Raw genomic sequence first — 11,820 nt, forward strand, 5'->3', positions numbered from 1 at the left:
CTGCCTGATGAACTGGGAATGTGGGTAAAAGAATGCCTAGGAAGTGTCAGGTGGCACAGACCTGTGAAGAAGGCATTCCGAGCACCACGAAACAGTCTGGAGAAACAAAACCTGTACAAAACTGCTTTCTGTAGTTGTCTAAAGGGCAGAGAGAAGGTGGTTTTTGCAATGACTTCAAAACAATGAAAAAGCACCTAGTCACTAATAAGCTCAAACAATGAAATAAAGGTCATTCTCTGGGTCTCCACCTTAAGCAGACTGGTTCAAGATCAGGATATAGTGGCCCAGACTCCAGTTTTTATCCTTGAAATAGCTCCCTATTTCTTTGGGATTCATAACAAGCTAAAAAAATAAAATAATAGTTCTATCCATTCTAAGATTAGATGTGTGTATGTGTGTGTTTCTTGGGGGTGGAGGAGATAAAAGCTGTATTTTGCAATGCCCCCTTATTTGTGTTTTTTTAAGAACTGCAACTCCAGGTAACAGCCATTCTTGATGCTGGCCGGGAACAAGCCTCCTAACACCCCGATGCCTAGCTTGGGTTTCTGTGCGAAAATAAACTCTCAGTAACATCGCACTGCTCACCTCAGGTTTTCATTGTGCTTCAGAAGTCCATTCATTCATTCCCTATAACCCAGAGAAGAAGCAGAAATGATACTTTATCGACCAACTATATAATCATTCTGTAGATGGATTTTAAAAGCCTGGGATCGTCTGGATATATTTACAGATACCCAATCTTCATTTGAAGGTTGCAAGGTTAAAATTAAAACATTAAAAAAATTACAATGAAAAAAAATTAAAGTTTTCAGTTAAAAAAAAATGTTGCAAGTTTTCCCCTGTTACATTCAGACATTGGACCACACGATGCTATCATATCGTATCAGATCAAACCAGCAGTTCTCAGCCACCGTTGATCATCTCCCTTTCACTGCACTACACACTGAAATCAAACCACAGTTCATCTTGGATGCTCCTTTCCTCCACAGGAATAGAGACGCAGGAAAATCTCAAGCAGCACAGCTCTGCGTGGTTTTTTAAACAAATACAGTCTGAGGAGAGTCCTTTTATACTAAGGCGTTAGCTGATTATAAAATTAGACAAACGGGTTAACTCCGTTTTCTGGTGTAAATTGTGCACTGGGATCAAATCCTCTGAGATTGCTGGCCAAACTCCTACACTATGATTTCCAGAAACAGAAGCCTAAGAAAAACTGACACGGATAGGAATTTATAGAGAGAAAACTACAAATCTGGGGCAAAAACACACAAATATTATCATTTCTATAAGATACAAAGAAAGATACATCCCATCTCCCTCTAAGTAATACTTCACTGCCTGATTCTATGGATTTTTCTTTCCTGGATAAAAAACCGTACTTAACCCATATTCTAAATTCAAACATAATAACCTGGCACAGGAGACCCCGTTTTCAGCCTGAGTACTCGGAATCTCTCTGCACTGACCTGACCACGTTCTCTAGGTTCATTTAATGCTTAGCTATGGGGATTGACATCGGTGAGTTTTGGGTCCCACTGTCCTTTGTCCATGATTGATCTTCTCAATCTTCCCCCTTGACAATTTTTCATATCTAGGTCACAGAGGCCGTAGAGAGAAGTGGTGAAAATATCCAGTCTTAGAGGTGGTCTGATTCAGTTCAGATACAGGATTTCCCACTCCTATGATTTGGAGACTTTGTGCTGCGTTATGAGATATTAATTCCTCTTTACACATTGAGTTCACCAGGGAACATATGTGGACCTGGGATTTTCATTATGGGAAGTATTTGATTCCTAATTCAACTACAAATGTCTGCTCAAATTTCATTTGTCATCTTGAGTTATCCATAAAGACATTTTGAGGTAAACAGACGCTGACAGATTTCATTGCCAGCCAACCTGCACCACAAGAAATGCTGAAGGATTAGTACCAGCTGATGGAAAACGCTGAAGCTTTCAAATAGCTGTAAACGAAGAACTGAGGATCATTGGAAATGTCGAATAATTACATTATCTACTTCAAATACCAGATGAGCTTTGTGCACAAAACTTTTTATTATACTGCTTTGAATCAGCGCAAACAAAATAAGTACTTAAATGGACAAAAGAGTGTATTCACTCAAAATATTATATTTCCATTAAAAATAAAGTGCATTAGGAGTCTATACATAATGCATACTCTTTTATTTATAGACGTACAGGAAATATATAAAATAATATGTGATATAATTTCAATGAACAAGTCAAAAACACAAAAGAATATATTTCCAAATAGCAAAACAATACCAAAGTGTTTGGAGGGCATTGCAATACAGGTAACATTATTCTCTCTCATTCTAATTTATGGACTTTAAAATGTGTCAGTAAAGACCATACAATAACTTAACAATGAAAACTATCATAATTGAATATTAACTGAAAAAAATGACTCCACTCAGACCTATTGTCAAATAGATACACTAAAAAAAATTGGTTTCCCAAGCTTTTAAACCATAATGTGACAGTTTCCACTGTCAAGATGGCAGTCTATGTAACTCCTCTCATTCCCTCCAGAAAGCTTTAGAGACATTAAAATTGATGTGAAAACTCTCCCCCCACACTCACTCTCTCTCTCTCTCTCAAATAAATAAATACACTTTTAAAAAAAAAAAGGAGCAGTTTTGAAATTGTATGTCTGTTTTGGCTATCATTCCACTGAATCTTACATGTTTGGGAGACCATTCCACTTCAAGCTACAGATTTGGCAATGATTTTTTTGAACCCATAAACTGGCTTTTCTTAAAGAACATAACACAGTGCAAACTCCACAGAACCAGACATTTTGTGTTAGCCTTGTTCATGGTTATATCTCTAGCAATTAGAATGATCCAAGACATACAACAAACACAAAATGAATGTTAACTAAAGGAATAATAAAACGAACGCATGAAGGAATGGAGAAACCAACCAACACATGAAGTAGGACACAGGGTCAAATTTCCACTGCCACATTTATTTAATTTTGGAATTAAAAAAAAAAAAAAAGCCGGGATACTATGTTCCTTACCCAGAAAAAGGGCACCTTTATCCTATGAAGGACTCTGCCTAAAGACATGCAGAAAGAGGCCACACTGCTCCTTCCAAGATAGACCATTAGCCTTTGAACTTGAGCTCCAGTGAAGGTTCCAGAAGTCTTAGAGTCCATTCGTCAACAGATGGGGATACATCAGCTTGTACCTCAACCTGGCGGCAATAGATTAGGACTAGGTGATGTTTGTTAAAGCAAGAACACACACATCTCTCTAGATGGAGCAAAATCCTTAGTAAAAGAACATGTCATGTGTCTTATTTCTTGATAAAGACGTGGAGCACTCGCTCTCGAATCTGTTTGGTCCTCACACCATAAATGATGGGGTTGAGTGAAGGTGGGATAACCACATAGAGGTTGGCAACAAGAATGTGAATGTAGCGTGGTATGTTGTGTCCAAATCGGTGAGTGAGGAAGGAGAACACTGAGGGGATGTAGAAAACACAGATGACCCCAACGTGAGAGCCACACGTGCTGAGCGCCTTTAGCCGAGCATCCTGTGACGGGAGGCGGAAGACAGCTCGCAGAATGTAGACGTATGAGATGCCAATAAGAACCAGGTCCAGCAGAAAGAGAAAGACCACGAAGAGCCCGTACATGGCATTGATACGGATGTTGCCACAGGACAGTTTGGCAATGCCCATGTGCTCACAGTAGGAATGAGTGATTACACGAGCCTGACAAAAGGGCAGGCGGTAGATGAGATAGACAATGGGAATTGTGAACAGAACTGGACGAACCACAGTGCACACGCTGATGCCCACCAGCACCCGGGATGTCAAGATAGTCGTATAGCGGAGTGGAGCACAGATGGCCACATAGCGGTCAAAGGCCATGGCCACCAGGACCTCGGCCTCCATGCCAGTGAACGCATGAATCAAAAACATCTGGGCCACACATGCCCCAAAGTTAATCTCATGAGCATCAAACCAGAAGATACCCAGCATGCGGGGCACAGAGGTTGTGGAAAGGGCCAAATCGATAGTTGAAAGGAGAGCTAGAAAGTGGAACATGGGCTCCCTCCGCAGGCTCTGCTCTGTCTTGATGACCAGCACAATTGTGGCATTGCCCAGTAAAGCCACAAGGTAGACTGAGCAGAAAGGCAGGGAGATCCAGGCATGGGCCCATTCCAGACCGGGGATTCCAACGAGGAAGAATGTGGGTGGGTGAAAAATACTCCTGTTGGGATAAAACATCCTTCCAAATGACAGCGGAGATGTCATTCCTAGAAAGAGGGGGAAAGAGTTTGCAGGTGGTCATGAAAATGACTAGCTTAATGCTTCAGTACACAGTGAAAATAAAAAAGGTTGGTGTTTGAAAGGGATTTTTAATGTATTTTTTTTTTATTGTCAGCCAAGCCATACTCATTTCAATAGGCCAGTCTCAAGGAATTTAATCCTCAAGGAAGCACACATGGAAATGCAGATATAATCTGAATAAGGCGACAGGCAGCTAGAAGCAAGGTGATAGGCACAGATGCACAAGACACTTCTGTAATTAGGAAATGCAGAAATCATGCAATGAGTCATTCATCACTATTGACATAGAGAAAATGTCAAGGTCCAGCCAAATAGCCTGTCAAAGAGAAACAGAAGATCAGAAGTACATTGTCCCAAACAAAAGCACAGATACTCTGGGATGCCTGCTGAGGGGCATCACAGGCTGGGTCACGTACGTCCATACATGAAACATCCCAGAAAGATAATGATAAACCTTATGTGTATTTTTGTTCATGTCTCCAGTTTCCCAAGGCCAACCCATTTCATAGCCCATCGTGTGTTAGAGCGTTGAGGGAATGGTGGTTTCTAGCAGTATTTGAAGCGTCTTCATTTACTCTCCACACCACCTCAGTTCCTCTGGGAACACCTGTTAATCTTAGGACTGCTCCAGAACGAGCATGTATTGCCTTCACTCCTTCTACCTGGTGAACTGGGAATGTGGGTTAATTCATGTGGCACAGACCTGTGAAGAAGGCATTCCGAGCATCACAAAACTGTCGGGAGAAACTAAGTCTAGACAGAACTGCTTTCTGTAGTTGTCTAAAGGGCATAGAGAAGACAGCTTTTGCACTGACTTCAAAACAATGAAAAAGCCCCTCCTCACTCGTAAGCTCAAACAATGAAATAAAGGTCATTCTCTGGGTCTCCACCTTAAGACAGACTGGTTCAAGATCAGGATATAGTGGCCCAGATTCCAGTTTTTATCCTCGAAATAGCTCCATATTTCTTTGGGAAGCATAACAAGGCAAAAAAATAAAATAATAGTTCTATCCATTCTAAGATTAGATGTGTGTATGTGTGTGTTTCTTGGGGGTGGAGGAGATAAAAGCTGTATTTTGCAATGCCCCCTTATTTGTGTTTTTTTAAGAACTGCAACTCCAGGTAACAGCCATTCTTGATGCTGGCCAGGAACAAGCCTCCTAACACCCCGATGCCTAGCTTGGGTTTCTGTGTGAAAATAAACTCTCAGTAACATGGCACTGCTCACCTCAGGTTTTCATCGTGCTTCAGAAGTCCATTCATTCACTCCCTATAACCCAGAGCAGAAGCAGATGATACTTTATCGACCAACTATATAATCATTCTGTAGATGGATTTTAAAAGCCTTGGATCGTCTGGATATATTTACAGATACCCAATCTCCATTTGAAGGTTCCATGGTTAAACTTAAAACATTAAAAAAAAAAAAAACTACAATGAAAAAAATTAAAGTTTTCAGTTAAAAAAAAATGTCGCAAGTTTTCCCCTGTTACATTCAGACATTGGACCACATGATGCTATCATGTCGTATCAGATCAAACCAGCAGTTCTCAGCCACCGTTGATCATCTCCCTTTCACTGCACTACACACTGAAATCAAACCACAGTTCATCTTGGATGCTTCTTTCCTCCACAGGAATAGAGATGCAAGGAAAATCTCAAGCAGCATAGCTCTGTGTGCTTTTTTAAACAAATACAGTCTGAGAAGAGTCCTTTTATACTAAGGCGTTAGCTGATTATAAAATTAGACAAATGGGTTAACTCCGTTTTCTGGTGTAAATTGTGCACTGGGATCAAATCCTCTGAGATTGCTGGCAAAACTCCTACACTATGATTTCCAGAAGCAGAAGCCTAAGAAAAACTGAAACGGATAGGAATTTATAGAGAGAAAACTACGAATGTGGGGCAAAAACACACAAATATTATCATTTCTATAAGATACAAAGAAAGATACATCCCATCTCCCTCTAAGTAATACTTCACCGCCTGATTCTATGGATCGTTCTTTCCTAGATAAAAAACCGTACTTAATCCATATTCTAAATTCAAACATAATAACCTGGCACAGGAGACCCCGTTTTCAGCCTGAGTACTCGGAATCTCTCTGCACTGACCTGACCATGTTCTCTAGGTTCATTGAATGCTTAGCTATGGGGATTGACATCTGTGAGTTTTGGGTCTCGCTGTCCTTTGTCCATGATTGATCTTCTCAATCTTCCCCCTTGACAATTTTTCATATCTAGGTCACAGAGGCCATAGAGAGAAGTGGTGAAAATATCCAGTCTTAGAGTTGGTCTGATTCAGTTCAGATACAGGATTTCCCACTCCTATGATTTGGAGACTTTGTGCTGCGTTATGAGATATTAATTCCTCTTTACACATTGAGTTCACCAGGGAACATATGTGGACCTGGGATTTTCATTATGGGAAGTATTTGATTCCTAATTCAACTACAAATGTCTGCTCAAATTTCATTTGTCATCTTGAGTTATCCATAAAGACATTTTGAGGTAAACAGACGCTGACAGATTTCATTGCCAGCCAACCTGCACCACAAGAAATGCTAAAGGATTAGTACCAGCTGATGGAAAACGCTGAAGCTTTCAAATAGCTGTAAACGAAGAACTGAGGATCATTGGAAATGTCGAATAATTACATTATCTACTTCAAATACCAAATGAGCTTTGTGCACAAAACTTTTTATTATACTGCTTTGAATCAGTGCAAACAAAATAAGTACTTAAATGGACAAAAGAGTGTATTCACTCAAAGATATTATATTTCCATTAAAAATAAAGTGCATTAGGAGTCTATACATAACGCATACCCTTTTATTTATAGACATACAAGAAATATATAAAATAATATGTGATATAATTTCAATGAACAAGTCAAAAACACAAAAGAATATATTTCCAAATAGCAAAACAATACCAAAGTGTTTGGAGGGCATTGCAATACACGTAACATATTCTCTCTCATTCTAATTTATGGACTTTAAAATGTGTCAGTAAAGACCATACAATAACTTAACAATGAAAACTATCATAAGTGAATATTAAATGAAAAAAATGACTCCACTCAGACCTATTGTCAAATAGATACACTAAAAAAATTGGTTTCCCAAGCTTTTAAACCATAATGTGACAGTTTCCGCTGTCAAGATGGCAGTCTATGTATGTCATTCCCCCCCAGAAAGCTTTAGAGACATTAAAATTGACGTGAAAACTAAGTGCTTTGTATATGAATAGCTTCGAAATCAATAGAAACAGCTATTAAAGGACAAGAGTGAGAAGCCTAGCCTATACCTGCAAACACAAGGCTTAGTTAGACTTCAAAGACAGGGAAGGGATGTAAAGGTTTCTCACTTGAGGTTTTCAGAAAAGCCAGAGGCAAAAAGGACCAAAAGGCAAATTCCAAAGAATTAGATGCAGTTTCATGGTAGTGTCTCCACCACAGGAAACTCCTACCCTGCTTGGGTTTTATAGTGGATGCTACAGTGTGTCCTCTCTATCCCCCTTTCAGATCTGAAGTTCTCAATCATCTAAGCACTGAGAATGTGGCCCTCTTTGCTTTTTCTCTTGCCTAATGGACCTTCCTCACCTAAGGTCAAATCCCCCTCCCAGAGAGCCCCCATAATGCCTGGTGGATGAAGGAGCAGAAAGCCGACCTGATTCAGCCCAATCAGGACAACTAGGAAGGGCTGTTCCAGCTCCAGACACTCCCGTATAAACATTCAGCTGACACTTTTGTTGCCATTTCATTCCAAATCATTTTCTCCCTCTTTCTTCATCCACCTCTCCCAGGTGCTGATCGTGGGAGCAAAGCTTTATTAGTTTTCTAATACCATTGTGATAAATTACCAGAAATGCAGCGCCTTCAATCAAAGCAAATTTATTATCCTGCAGTCCAGTTTGTTAGAAAGCTCATGCATCTCACTGAGTTAAAATCAAGTTTTCAGAGGGTCTGCATGCCTTTCTGGAGACACTAGCGGAGAACATATTTTTTTTTGGCTTTTCCAGCTTCTGTAGACTGCCCATATTCCTTAACTCATGGCTCTCTTCTCCATTTTCAGAGTCAACAATGAAGGCTAAAGTCCTACAAATACGGTATTGTTCTTACTTTGCTTTAAATGTGTGAATGCACCCCAATGTTCATGGCAGCATTACCAACCATAGCCAAATTATGGAAAGGCCCAAATTCCCATTGACTGATGAACGGATAAAGAAATGTGGTACGTATATACAATGGAATATTACGCAGCCATCAGAAAGAATGACATCTTGTCATTTGAAATGACATGGGTGGAGCTAGAGAGTATAATACTTAGAGAAATAAGTCGGTCAGAGGAAGACAAATATCCCATGATGTCACTCATATGTGGAATTTAAGAAATGTAACAGATAAACATAGGGGGGAAAAAGGAAGAGAGGTGAACCATAAGACAGACTATTAATTATGGAGAACAAACTGAGAGTTGCTGGAAGGGGGGTCGGTGGGGGGATGGGTTAACTGTGTGATGGAGCTGAAGGAGGGCACTTGTGATGAACACGGGCGATGTATGGAAGTGCTGAATCACTAAATCCTACACCTGAAACTGATATCACGCTGTGTGTTAAATAACTGGAACGTAAATAAAAACTTGTAACAAAAATAAAGGTGTAAATAATTATACACTTTGACTCTTTGACTCTTTCTTCTGTTTCTATTACTGAAAAAGAGAAAAATGTTAAAAGCTATATGACAAGTTTGATGATGCAAAAGATCATTGCTTGGGTTTTGGGGAAGTATTTTTATTGCATCAACTGAAAGCCCACAGGAGTATAAAAAAAAAGGTGATTATTCATAGATTGGTTTCAGAGCTTGTGCATTAAAGTCAGTGGAGGAACTAGAACTAGATCATAGGTCTAGGATGAGAGCCCTTGTATTTGGGGATGGAGTAATTCAGGGTCAAATGTAGATTGAGAGAACAAAAGGGAATAAGATGATAGACAAGGGCCAGCACGCATCACATAGATAGAGAGAAATACTATACGTAATTCAATGATAAGACTACGCTTCTGTTTTGGGCCTGACTGCAGAGAGACACTCAGGGGTATGGTACTGTTGCTACCTAAGAAACAGTTTTGTGGGCACCTGGTTGACTCAGTTCGTTAAGCATCAACTCTTGATTTCGGCTGAGGTCATGATCCCAGAGTCCTGAGATCAAGCCCTGCGTCGGGCTCTGTGCTTAGTCGGGGTCTGCTTACGATTCTCTCCCTTGCCGCTCTCCTCCCACACCCACTCTGTATCTCCCAAAATGTTAAATACACTTAAAAAAAAAAGAAATAGTTTTGAAATTCTGTGTTTGTTTTGGCTATCTTTCCACTGAATATTACATATTTGGCAATCATTCCAGTTCAACCTACAGATTTGGCAATGATTTTTCTTTTTTTGAACCCATGAACTTGGCTTTTTTTAGAGAACATAAGACAATGCAAGCTCCACAAGACCAGACATTTTATGTTAGCGTGGTTCATGGATATATCCCTAGCAATTAAATGATCCAAGACATACAACAAATACAAAATGAATGTTAATTTAAGGAGCAATAAAATGAACGCATGAAGGAATGGAGAAACCAACCAACACATGAGGAAGGACACAGGGTCAAATTTCCACTGCCACATTTCTCTAATTACAGAACTAACAACAAACAAACAAAAAATAAAACAAAACAAAAACAGTATAATATGTTCTTCACCCAGAAAGAGAGCACCTTTATCCTATGAAGGACTCTGCATGAAGACATGCAGACAGAGGCCACACTGCTCCTTCCAAGATAGACCATTAGCCTTTGAACTTGAGCTCCAGTGAAGGTTCCAGAAGTCTTAGAGTCCATTCGTCAACAGATGGGGATACATCAGCTTGTATCTCAAACTGGCAGCAATAGATTAGAACTAGGAGATGTTTGTTAAAGCAAGAACACACACATCTCTCTAGATGGAGCAAAATCCTTAGTAAAAGAACATGTCATGTGTCTTATTTCTTGATAAAGACGTGGAGCACTCGCTCTCGAATCTGTTTGGTCCTCACTCCATAAATGATGGGGTTGAGAGAAGGTGGGATAACCACATAGAGGTTGGCAACAAGAATGTGAATGTAGCATGGTATGTTGTGTCCAAATCGGTGAGTGAGGAAGGAGAACACTGAGGGGATATAGAAAACACAGATGACCCCAACGTGAGAGCCACACGTGCTGAGCGCCTTTAGCCGAGCATCCTGTGATGGGAGGCGGAAGACAGCTCGCAGAATGTAGACGTATGAGATGCCAATAAGAACCAGGTTCAGGACAAAGAAGGAAACCACAAAGAGCCCGTAGATGGCGTTGACACGGATGTTGCCACAGGACAATTTCGCAATGCCCATGTGCTCACAGTAGGAATGAGCGATTACACGAGCCTGACAAAAGGGCAGGCGGTAGATGAGATAGACCATGGGAAATGTAAGCACAACTGGACGAACCACAGTGCACATGCTGATGCCCACCAGCACCCGGGATGTCAAGATGGTCGTATAGTGGAGTGGAGCACAGATGGCCACATAGCGGTCAAAGGCCATGGCCACCAGGACCTCGGCCTCCATGCCAGTGAAGGCATGGATCAAAAACATCTGGGCCACACATGCCCCAAACTTAATCTCATGAGCATCAAACCAGAAGATACCCAGCATGCGGGGCACAGAGGTTGTGGAAAGGGCCAAATCGATAGTTGAAAGGAGAGCTAGAAAGTGGAACATGGGCTCCCTCCGCAGGCTCTGCTCTGTCTTGATGACCAGCACAATTGTGGCATTGCCCAGTAAAGCCACAAGGTAGACTGAGCAGAAAGGCAGGGAGATCCAGGCATGGGCCCTTTCCAGACCGGGGATTCCAACGAGGAAGAATGTGGGTGGGTGAAAAACACTCCTGTTCTGGTGTATCATCCTGTCACTGGTCAGAGGAGGTGAAGCTGCCCCGACTCTAGGGCAAAAATGAGAGAGCGAGAAGGAGAGGTCAGAAGAGAGGTCAGAGGGTGAAGGTGATGCCATGCTATTTGCTAGCTCAGTGTTTCAGCATAGAGTTGATGTCATGCTTAAAGCATAGTAAGTGTGCTACTGAAGGACTTTGATGAGATATGTCACAGCCAGATAAGGCAGGTCAAGGTCACATTCAGAGTTTCCACCCTGCCTGCTGATTGAGTTGTAATACCAAACATGGAGGTTTGCAGCAAGTTCAGGGAAGATTTCTAATAATTAGAGCTTACCATTCCCTTTGAAGGAGAATGGGATGTAAGTCCACTCTTGGAAATATACTCTGGTGAGTGACACTGGCCACATCAAGACTACAGATGAGGTCAAGTTAATACACTACAGAGGCCATTAAAAATGCCTTTAAGCAAAAAAACAAACAAACAAAAAAACAAAAACAAAAGCAAAAACAAAAAACAAACAAACAAACAAAAAACACAGACAAAGACAT

General features: G+C 40.8%; 2 protein-coding genes across 3 annotated transcripts; both read right to left on the reverse strand.

Moving 5' to 3' along the window:
• Positions 1–3,321: 3,321 nt before the first annotated feature.
• On the reverse strand, positions 3,322–4,271 carry LOC123782604 (olfactory receptor 52J3-like). Its single transcript, XM_045782855.2, has one exon. The coding sequence runs from the start codon at positions 4,260–4,262 to the stop codon at positions 3,324–3,326; it is 939 nt and encodes a 312-aa protein (XP_045638811.2). The 5' UTR covers positions 4,263–4,271; the 3' UTR covers positions 3,322–3,323.
• Positions 4,272–10,346: 6,075 nt separating this feature from the next.
• Positions 10,347–11,820, reverse strand: LOC123782602 (olfactory receptor 52J3). 2 transcript variants are annotated; one of them, XM_087868546.1, is made up of 2 exons: positions 11,809–11,820; positions 10,347–11,273 (listed from the first exon to the last, which is right to left on the reverse strand). In XM_087868546.1, the coding sequence occupies exons 1-2, from the start codon at positions 11,818–11,820 to the stop codon at positions 10,347–10,349; spliced, it is 939 nt and encodes a 312-aa protein (XP_087724672.1). The 2 variants fall into 2 exon arrangements, with proteins under 2 accessions (XP_087724672.1, XP_045638809.2); XM_045782853.2 differs by lacking the exon at positions 11,809–11,820 and having other exon boundaries at positions 10,347–11,324.

Source organism: Ursus americanus, chromosome 16, assembly GCF_024610735.1.
Source record: "Ursus americanus isolate L20-20 chromosome 16, mUrsAme1.1.p, whole genome shotgun sequence".
Lineage (NCBI taxonomy): Eukaryota > Metazoa > Chordata > Mammalia > Carnivora > Ursidae > Ursus > Ursus americanus.

Bases quoted from the DNA above. Each gene is read 5' to 3' on its own strand.
- LOC123782604 (XM_045782855.2), bottom strand. From the start codon at position 4,262: ATGTTTTATCCCAACAGGAGTATTTTTCACCCACCCACATTCTTCCTC.